Source organism: Diadema antillarum, unplaced genomic scaffold (assembly GCF_040938485.1).
Source record: "Diadema antillarum isolate AM-2024a unplaced genomic scaffold, OU_Dant_1.0 scf00000057, whole genome shotgun sequence".
Taxonomy (NCBI): domain Eukaryota; kingdom Metazoa; phylum Echinodermata; class Echinoidea; order Diadematoida; family Diadematidae; genus Diadema; species Diadema antillarum.
The window spans coordinates 2,968,736-2,980,003 of NW_027270946.1; the positions used below are offsets into that span (position 1 = coordinate 2,968,736).

Consider the following 11,268-nt stretch of genomic DNA (forward strand, 5'->3'; position numbering starts at 1 on the left):
GCATGTTTGTGTCATGTTTTATGTGCTTACATGTGTCATGTTTTATGTGCTTACATGTGATCGCCTAGCTCAAAACCCACAAAAAAGTTACAGATCAGGATTTTCTGTAATGGACAAAAATATGTCTTCGGGTTGACCAACTCGAATTTTTAAAGTTTCTCTTACCTGAGAGAGTAATCTTTAACTTTGAGGATTTTGGTGGCTTAGAACTAAGCCAAAATTGAGAAATTCAGTTGTTGTTGTTTTTTTTTTTCAGGTCATTTTTTCCATTGATTCTTCTGCACAGCTTGCATTAGTAAATTCTCTTTTCTCCCCTTTCAAGGGAACTGCCTTTCCTAACTCTCTCTTACTTCAGTCACTGTATGAATGGGTTAGGATTGGCTGATTTAGGAGAAGTTACATTGTATCATTTTAAAGTTTAGAGCCTACTCTTTTCATTTATGTAGAATAGTGGAAATTCATTTGGCCTTCTTTTTTTTTTTTGGGGGGGGGGGGTTTGAGCTGGGCAGTCACATATCCTTGCTGGGGCGACAAGACCTCGTATCTACAAAATGTCAAATGTTCAGGAGAGCCAAAAAACATGGTGGCCAAAGCACTGTAGAGAATGGGATAGCCTTTCCTTTGACATGCCATGATTGCTTCATTTTTAGAGTAAGACAGTTGGGATTTGGCCAGGACATCACTTACCCATTATTTGACCATTAATCCAAAAAAGTCATTTTCACCAAAATTTCAGATACAAGGTCTTGTCACCCCAGCGACGATATGTAGTTTCATATATCATTCTTGCCAATATGTGAAATCATTTTATGTACGTGTACCAATACCTACGTCACATCTTTCGCGTACATCTCACAGGTGTCAAACCTGGAGTCCGAGTGCCGGCAGCAGAAGAGCGCCCTCAGGGAGAAGGACGCCCTCATAAGTCAGCAGAAGCAGGAGCTGAACAAGCAGCAACAGCTGACCCTGATGATACACAGCCTCACAAGCGCCCAGCAAAAAACAGACTGATCTCCGCCCACATGCTTACCAGGACTGGACATTACAGTGGCCCAGTGGCTCCAGGCCACTACAAATTGATTTCAGGCCACCAAATTTTGAAAAAGGCCATCTATTGGTGGCCCTATTGGGCACTTAAGATTTAAAATGTATTGTTGTGTTTCCATTAATTTTGGGCCACTACATTTTTTTTTCAGGCCACTAAAATTTCAGATGTTTACTGATTTTAGTGGCTCGAACAGGACACCAGAGAAAGAAGCTAGTGTCGATCCCTGCTTCCTGGCGGAGGAACCGGCAGTATTAAAGTGAAAAGCTGGTTGATACTGACCCAACGCACACTACACTCTCAGACATGGAAAAAAGGAAGACTTACGTCTTCATGCCACCTCTGTGGACAAAGTTGGATATGCTTGCTGCTCACATGACAGAATTCCAGACCAAACTATCCATGTAAATGTGTGTGTGAATAGTTTAATATCTGGTTTTCCTCGTCAAGTTGTGTTTAAAGGAGGCCTCTGGATAATTTTCAGACTCATTTAATTATCTAAACAACGACAAATTAGTTACATTTTATTCAGTGTTTCAGAAATTATGGTGATTGAGGTGAGGAATAAGAATGTTTTCAAAATTCAAAAAATTCACAGTGAACAAGGATGATGACATAGCAGTTTCACCATAAGAATGCACTAGTTGGGACTCAAGGAAGCAAAACAAAAGAAGAAAGCACGCATGAATTCTTCACAGGTAAACTTGTTAAAGAAGCGATATGGTAATGGAATTACACTGCTACATTTCTGAAAACATGTGAGCCTCCTTTGTTGTCATCCTTATTCAGCGTAATTTGTTTGGGGCTTTTCAGAGTATTGGTTTCTCTGCTAAAGGACCACAATAGATTCAACAAATCTATGCAAAGAGCTGTTGATTTTGATATATACTACATGATGTGAAATTATGAACATTGTCTAGACTTTCCCTTTAAATCTTCCAGCTTTATAGACATACTTGTCGGTGGCCTGTGATTTCAATGAGTATGTCAACCTTCCCATGAACTCTTCATGCTTTCTGGTATATGCTGAAGTCACTATGAAGTTTTCTCCTTTTGTTTTACCCACCATTTAGAATCTTTTTCCTTTTTTTTTTTCCTTCAAAAAAAAAAAATCATGTCACTGGTATCAAAGGTTCTCTGGGATTCTACCCATGACGCGATTTGCACTTGTAACCTCCCCCCCCCCCCCCCCCCCCCCCCCCCCCGCTGTGTTAGCTCTAAGAAGAAAGAGTTTGCTCCCCTTTGGATTGTTTGATCAAGGATATGGGAGGGGGGGGGAGAGAGGGAGACCTCCCAAGTTTGATTATCTTTCCTTGCCAGCAAACTTGAAGAAGCTAAAGGCACACACACCAAAAAAAAAAAAAGTAATTCCCATTATTTTATTTCCATTTCATACAGTCTATGAAACATACTAGTTTCATGTAGATATTCATGGTAATAGTAATTTGACAATGGTTTCAATAATTTCAACAGCAACAACAACAATTGTGATAGTAATAATAATCATCAACATCATCATCACCATCATCACCATCATCACCAGCATCATCAGCATCATCAACATCATCATAATCATAATAATGACTTATATCAGTTCGGGAAACCCACTCACAAGGGGGGCCCCTCCTTATAAGTAACCCGTCCCCCTTATAAGTAACCCCGTCCCCCTTATAAGTAACCCCCGGGGCACCCCTTATAAGGAGTCTCCACGCTTTTTTGCAATGCAACGCGAAAATGAAAAGACTGCGGCAATTCGCTTGATTATGTCCATAAAGCTTCACAAGTTTCCTAGTTACTCACGAAATTTGAGCAAAATCGGTTCGAGGCATCATATCTAAAATCATGGATTTAAATGCGATGTCAAACGACCCATGCGAATGCTGAAATGCGAGCGATTACTGGCGTGAGTGTCGCCAGGCGCGGCGGCGCGGCAATGCTTGGAGTGCAGACGTGGCGACTGAGTACGTACTCAGTCGCCACGTCTGCACTCAAGCATTGCCGCGCCGCCGCGCCTGGCGACACTCACGCCAGTAATCGCTCGCATTTCAGCATTCGCATGGGTCGTTTGACATCGCATTTAAATCCATGATTTTAGATATGATGCCTCAAACCGATTTTGCTCAAATTTCGTGAGTAACTAGGAAACTTGTGAAGCTTTATGGACATAATCAAGCGAATTGCCGCAGTCCTTTCATTTTCGCGTTGCATTGCAAAAAAGCGTGGAGACTCCTTATAAGGGGTGCCCCGGGGGTTACTTATAAGGGGGACGGGGTTACTTATAAGGGGGACGGGTTACTTATAAGGAAGGGCCCCCCTTGTGAGTGGGTTTCCCGAACTGATATTGCACCAAATCCACTCTGTAGACTGCTCAAGGCGCATACATGATATTATTACCCTGGCCACTGGATATGCCTACATTATTTCTAAGCAGCACTGACCAGCACCTAATACCCCTACACTACCTGCTAGAAAGCGTTGATCTTCTCCAGCCGCATCACATATAAATGCCAATGGCTGCCAGTCCCGACAGGGCCCCATAATGAACTGAGGTTGAACTGTATGGCTCCCATTAGATATGAGACGACGAAAACTGCATACATGTTGAGCTCATGAAAACAAATTCATATGATGATCCTGCCATGTAGCTTCCCAATGTGCAGCTTTTTATGATATGGACCAATTATTTCTATTCTTAAAAAAAATGTGTAGTTAAAATATTTCAAGATTTACTTTACAATGTACATGTAGTTTACATGTATGGGGAAAAATATAAATAAATGATACATTATGTGTGTGTGAGAGTATGTGTGTATGTGCACCTACATATCTGGATGAAATTTGATTTTCATTTTCTACATTATCTGGGAAACAAAACATGAATGGAATTGTTTGTGTGTGTAATTCCATGCACTGTTTGACTTCCATGATGCCGTGGTAAATTTGAAATTAAAAAAAAAAAGGTGAGGGAATATGAAAAATATGAGGGATGAGGGATGGCATGAACCAGGGGCTCCACTAGACAGGCATGAACACCCTCCACCTTCCCGCCCTCCATGATCGTTACCATTGTTTGTTTTGTTGCTCATACTCCATTGTTGTCCTGTCTCCATGGAGCTTCAGGGCTTGAGTTCCCAGGTCCTTTCCATAACCTTTTATCTCATGAAAGATAGCTGTGGGTGGATCCTTGCCTTACAAGCAGATCCCAAACGGATGTAGTGATAAGAGCTGTATGTATTGTTACACCATGCCAACCAACCAGGACAAAAGGAAAACAAATACATATAATTCAATAGTCTCTTTTTCGTTGTATGGAGATATCAAGGGACACATTCCTTGGTGTTTTGTGGTCTCAGATTGTCTACAAAGAGCATTGCAATGGCAAAATTATATTATCTGCTGTGATATTATATGATGTATCCATAATAAAATGTGTCAAAACTTGATTTATTCGCAGAACGGAGAAGAAAAAAATATTTTCCTAAATAGTTATTTTACACAAAGATATAAATGTCAGAAGGTTGGTTGTCCCCTGCCCTCTCCTTAAGCTATCTTACAAACTGATCAGTATCATTTCAGTGTCATTAGCCCTGGGCCCCTGTTGCTAGAAACTTTGTGACGCAAGTCGAACCTTTAGCAACGGGATCAAGGTATATCACTGCCCTGATTTATAAAGGCTTTTTTCCTCCCTTCTTCTTCTCCTTTTTCAAGGTTGTATTTGTTGGCAAATAATTATTAATTTCCATCCAGTGGCCTCCTGGGAATGGATTTTATTTACTTTTTGGTTTCTATTTGTTACTTTTGTACTCATTTTGTCATCTTTGACTGACATGAAGTTGGCATTAATGTTCTGTGTTTTAAATGTAAAGACCTATTATTCATGAAAAAAGAAGAGAATAAAGGGGTGTCATATCCCAGTTTATTTCCTTAATACACTTTTTTTAAACATTTTAATGTGGGAATTACGTGATTCTGAGACTTTTTATCAGCCCGGGTGCAGTAAGACGATGACTGTGTCAAGTATTTATTGCATTGTATCTGAAAATCAAACTTTATGTATACATAAAATGTGGTACATCATAGAATGAGGAAAATTGCCTTTCATCCTTTCTGTAGATACAGCTGTATTTCCATTGTGTGTATATGTCTATCAAAGGAGGCCTGTAATTTTGTAACTGTATAGGCCTACTTTATGAGTAATTGATACCATTATGCTATTTCTATTTTCCTTGGATTTCTCAAAATATAAATACTTATTTATCAACGGAAAATCTTGTAAATACAATGAGTGTGTGCATACATATCCGTTGTACCTTCAGCAGCATATTGTCATTTCCCTTTGTTGTCAGCGGAGAGTTATTTTGTCCCGTGATTTATTAATTTTGTATCAAATAAAGCTTACTGCAAGAAGGTTTGTACATAGTGGCTGGAGTTAAATTTTCAGTGATTGTCTCCACCCCCTACCTTATCGCGGTCTAGTGTGCTCGACTGTGTGTGCTCGGATTGTCGGATGTGAGAGTTCAGTTTTTAATCTGATTTCAGTTGTATTATTGTTTTGTGTCTGTGTGTGTGTGTGTGTGTGTGTATGTATGTATGCTGTATGCGTGTGTGTGTGTGTGTGTGTGTATGTGTATGCTTGTGTGTTGCTTGTATTGAAGAAGCTTTGCAATCACGCGACTTATGCATCTATAAAGTACCCCTGTGTACTTTATGTACTGGTGATAAACTATCCTATATCTTAGCATAACTACCCTTTTTAGTGGGAATATTGCTTTTTTTTTTCAGGAAAATATCGTATTCCTGCTTTTTGAGTGAGAGGTGGACCAAAATTCCCCGTTTTAGTAATATTTTTCCCATTTATTCATATTCAAAGAATTTCACGATTGGCTGGTATAATATGTTATACATTTCTGTTCTATTTGGGTCAAATTTCACACAGCTTATAATTTCTTTCATTTAAAATATTTCTCTCGTAATGGAAGAAAGAAACATACTTAGATGGCCAAAGTGTGCTACGTCGTTTGCTGTATTAAAAAAAAGTGTTCTCTTTATAGAGACAATATATTGTTCACTCCGATAAGTAATTTTCTGTCAATTTTCAATCGGAGAATTTAACGCATTGCCAGTTGCTAGGACATGCATGCACGCTTTACATCGTGCCTGTTGTGTGTTGTTTTGTTTAGTTTTTTTATTGTAGGCCGAATAGTTGAAAAGTGCGCGCGAGGTTTATGGGAGATACAGTGTACGTGTAAGTTGTCGACAGTGATCAATATCAATACCGCAACCAATTTGGTGATGTCATCATCATTGCAATCATTGTTGCAATCACATTAAGTGCTCTTCTGCGAGAAGTCCCCGCCTCCATGACGTCATTGATCGTGACCTACCTTCTAATTTTGTCACAAGGGATTCCCCCGCCATGGGAAAACCCCTAATTCTTGTCTACACATACACAGCAGGTGTTATTGATCACTATCGATCACAGATGTGGAGGAATGTCGGCACAATGGCGAAGAGAAAATAAATGGCAAGTGTCACGGCCCATGATAACATTTACATATTTCTGCCGAGGCGGAGATGCAAAATAGATAGTAGATGGCCCCCCTGGGGTTTGGGAGTCTAGAGTTCAGCGGGGTAAACGCCGCTCTGTAGAATCAGCGAGTGACGGAAAGACCAAATTAAAATCCAGCAAGTGAGATTGTATTCATACCCTACAGCAGCCGATTATCATAATAATCATGATAGAATGAATCTTCGTTAATTGATAAATATTAAACTTCAGAACTTGAAATGACATAGAGACATGTTTACAGTATGCCTACTTTGAATCGGATTTTTTTTTCTTTTTTTTATTTTAACGAACAGGTTCGCAGAAATTGTGTTTAAAGGGGATGGCTAGTAACTGATCAGTGGGAATCAGTGGGAATGCTGGGGAATGATTGTTCCAATTCTTGTGGGATTCATTTAAGAGTACATTATATATCTATTGTTGTGTGAAAATTATTTGCTTCAGAACAGTCTCATATTCAAGTAATGTGCAGTTTAATGCCCCGTCACTGTACAGGCATGCTAGCCTGGAACCATTAAGCTTCACATTATTTGAGTATGAGACCATTCTGAAGCAAATAATTGTCACACAAAAATAGATATATAATGCACTCTTAAATGAATCCCACAAGGATTGGAACAATCATCCCCCAGCATTCCCACTGATCCCCACTGCAATTCAGTTACTAGCCATCCCCTTTAAAGACATGCTTTCCTCCAAGACGATTTTCTCTGTAGGGGACCGGCAATTATCTATGTGACAATAATTATGCCTTTCTCTCCCGGTATTCTGTTGAGTCATACTGCTATTGAGCAGCAAGGATTGTGTGTGTCGTGAATGGGTTGAAAACGAAATCGGATTCAACCCGATACGCTTGATGCTCCTTGATCTATTTAATGGCTGTTGTCGATAAGACCTACCTGACCCGGTAAAAAGGTTGTGATGCATTCCTACAATATTGAATAATAGTGTCGATGTGACAACAGAATAATCCAGCTCATGTATCAAGAATGCAAATAGTATCCGGCTCTGCGCATAGCACACACACACACACACACACACACACACACACACACACACACACACACACACACACACACACACACACACACACACAGAGTCAATAATACTTTTACAATGCGGAGAGGAGGGAGTGTATGTGTGTTCGTGCTGGGGGGGGGGGGGGGGGGGGTAAAACCTCCCTGGCCCTTTACAAGGAACGTTGCTGGAGAGGGGAGAGCAAGCTTTGAATGAGAGTTTCTACTAGCTGTAGTTCGCTAAAAAAAAAAAAAAAAAAAAAAAAAAATTGTGGTCTGTGTACAGTGTGTGTGTGCGTGTGTGCGTGTGCGTGTAACTTAAGATACCCTACACAATATTTCAATCCAATTATCAAGTTTCGATTTCGACCTATTCCTATACTGCGCAAAAACAGTACGTGGGAAGTAAGACATTTTATTTCCACTATGTGTCCAAATTCTGCCATTTTGTTTCTTTATAAATTTTGTTGTACAGTATACCAGTTGAAATGACTGTCTTAGGTATTTTTGAATACGTGTATAACAGAAAATATGTCATGTCAAAACAAAAACAGTTTTTACTTTAAACGAGTGTCATATGATGGACGAACTATGATCGATATAAGTAAACCCTCCTTTTTCGATTTCTTATTTTGTTCTTATTTTTCTTACTTTGTTTCAGATTAGTTTTACTTAGGGCCTACGTGTTTGACTCGTTGGGTCTGTAATTTAGCTCCTTTAATCTTTCAAGTGATAACGCGCGTCTTGAAGATCACATCCGTCACTTCTTATCTCTCTGCGTCACTTTATTTGTTTACAAAACAGGTGTATAATTCGATAATATAGATTATACATGTACTTGGCAGACAGGCATAATTACTTTTGATCTTTGATCATTCGCGGCAGCGCGTACGAAGACTAATAAATGTATGTTTACAAGACGTTACTACATAGGGAGCAACACGCGCGCGCGCACACACACACTCACACTTTCCCTTTAAGAGCCGATTTGTATGCAATTTAGTTGGGGACTATTAACGAAGTGATGACTTCGTCACGTCATTAAGTTTGCATAGATAACTTTGACTACTTTTGGTATTTTGTTCTTAACTCTAGAATGACATGACTGTTTGATTAGTTCTCGCCTTCGTTCTGTTTGTTTCTTTTCCTTTGATCTTGTAAGCACTCCGCTCAACAGTTCAACTATAGGGCATCTAATGGCATCTTATTAAACCTTTCCCTCCCATACAGCATTGATCTCTTCCTCTCTTTCTATTCTCCCTCATTTTCATGCCATGATGGAAAAAAAATAACAGCAATAAAAAACAAGACATGAAGTTTCAATTTTACCCACAGCATTGCAATACTCAATTGATTTTGATACCAATACTTGCAAAAGTTAATATTCTCGAATGATGATGCAATATTAGATACATGCGTTTCATTCTGACACATCTAAGTGAACTTGTATTTTGTTTTGTACGTTACACTCGTTTCTAGAACACACGTCATATCGCCAGTAATGTTTGCCTTTGACATTCACCAATATATATGTAGGCAGTCATCAAAATTCAGGTAGACCTGCATGCAAAGTGGAATGGAATATGGCTGTGAGTAGATCTTCCATTTAATGGCGTCACTTTTCCATTTCGAGCATCGATAGGTACCTATGAATAATTCATGCCCACAGGTGCCATTCGAAGAAGACACAACCATCTACTCACGCGATCACCATGTTCGACGAACAGGTTTGGTCGTACAACTGGTAACAGTGAACTTCTTTGATTGTGAAGAGGAAAAGAAAAAAAAAATCAACTCGAAAGAATGTACATAAGACAATGGACATGGAATGCTTGAGGCTATAACCTGACACGGCTATTGAGTCACTTTCAAGAGTTTTCCAGTGGATAAACTTTTCAGATAAGAAGTCTGGATAAGAGAGCTGCTTTTAGTTTATGGATAATTCTTGCAGTGAGATTCGTTATCTCATTACAAGGTAAAAGCACGTACGAGATTGGCCAATGAGTCACTCTATTCGGTGTAAAAACCGGGAAAGGTGGGATCGAGGTGTCAGTAAATTAAAACCGAGTTTCCCATCTATCCATCCATGTAAAACAGGATAAATCTGACGGACTATGAGGCGAGTAAACGAAAATTTATTATTCCAAAGCGGAACAGCTTGTGGGTGGAGTTTCATCATAATGTACGTGTAAAGTCACGGAAGTTAGGCCTACATTAAATAGTAGCATACAGGCAAATTGTCATGAAATATATAGGCCTATGCATATTATTGACAAAGATAAAAAACAACAAGGACGGAATTTGATCCTCAGGGTGGTACACCTGAGTAAATGATCGACACACGTTATTATAAGCGTATTAAGTGACACATACATACATAGGTACTTACATACATTCACACACACAAAAAAAAGAACCCACGCACCTCTACCAAATACTGAACACCTTTGTGTAACTTCTGATGGACAATAGATATGTTATGCTCAAACATGTAAACATCGAACTTTTTCTGTGAAGTCAAACATGTAATATGTCAAATACAAGCCCCCAAAAGCCCCCAAAACACTTTACATGATAATACCGAACGGCGATGATTAATTATTTTTATATTCTACATGACTTGTGTCATGTTTCTTCTCGCTCCTTGCAACTTTAGTAGACACTAATCATAACCATAGCATTAAAGTATACAAAAGATGCACAGGACAGAGTGGATCGGTGAGAATTGGATGCGCGAGTTTAACTTTGGAACTCTTTAAACCCATGATTGCAGAGAGAGGGTTTTATGTTTCAAAAGTCAAACGAGACCATCCAATTCTCACTGATCCACGAAATAGGCCTGTGCATCAGTCGTTTTAAAGGGTCCGTAAAATCACGTGACGAAATTCAACCTTTCTGCCCATCATTATGTCCAGTACACCTGCAATATTAGAAAGGCTTGAGACATGCGTCCGGATTTTACCGGACGCATGGGCTCAATGTGGCTCAGTAAAAATCAATGCACGACAAGTGACCAATCAGATTGCAGAAATTCTAAAGCCCATTTTACAATAGAAACATCATAAGTTTGCACAGATCACACACCCTTAGATTACCGACCTCTTTCAAACTTGACATTGATTTGCCGCAAATTCACTGCACAGCTTAAATACGATCGTCACTTCGACCCACTCGGCGATAGTAATATTCTCGCACACGTGATTATCTATCCATCATGGCCTCATCAATTTGATGAAAACCCAATTTAACGACCATTCGTGGATAGTAAAATCTGTACATCTATATTGGTTATCCATTCTACACCCCTCCTTTTTAATGTGGTGACGGTTATAAAGAAAGGAGGTAGAAAAGTTTGTCTTTGCTGGGAAACTGCCTATAAAACACTATCACAAAGAGATTTAATAGCTTGTCAAATATGCCCCACTACCTGACTACCATTAAATAAGCAAATAAAATGAACAAAATAATGGTCTGCAATATGATATTTATGTCACATCTGCAATGCACATAGATCCCACCACCAGGAAGCTCGAAAGTAGCCTATATATCTCACCCACCTACACCAAAGTAAAGTTCAGTCAGGAGAATTCGTGTCGATATAGCAAATTTAAAATAACATCCTTATGCTACGAATTCAGGTG

The 11,268-nt window shown here is 39.3% G+C and overlaps 1 protein-coding gene across 1 annotated transcript in view; it reads left to right on the top strand.

The window, feature by feature from the left end:
- Positions 1-1,011, top strand: part of LOC139715931 (protein CIP2A-like) — a 35,429-nt gene extending 34,418 nt beyond the window's left edge. Inside the window, exon 20 of the mRNA XM_071627482.1 lies at positions 859-1,011. Coding sequence (XP_071483583.1) covers positions 859-1,011 — 153 coding nt within the window. The remainder of the gene's footprint in view (positions 1-858) is intronic.
- The last annotated feature ends 10,257 nt before the right edge of the window (positions 1,012-11,268 follow it).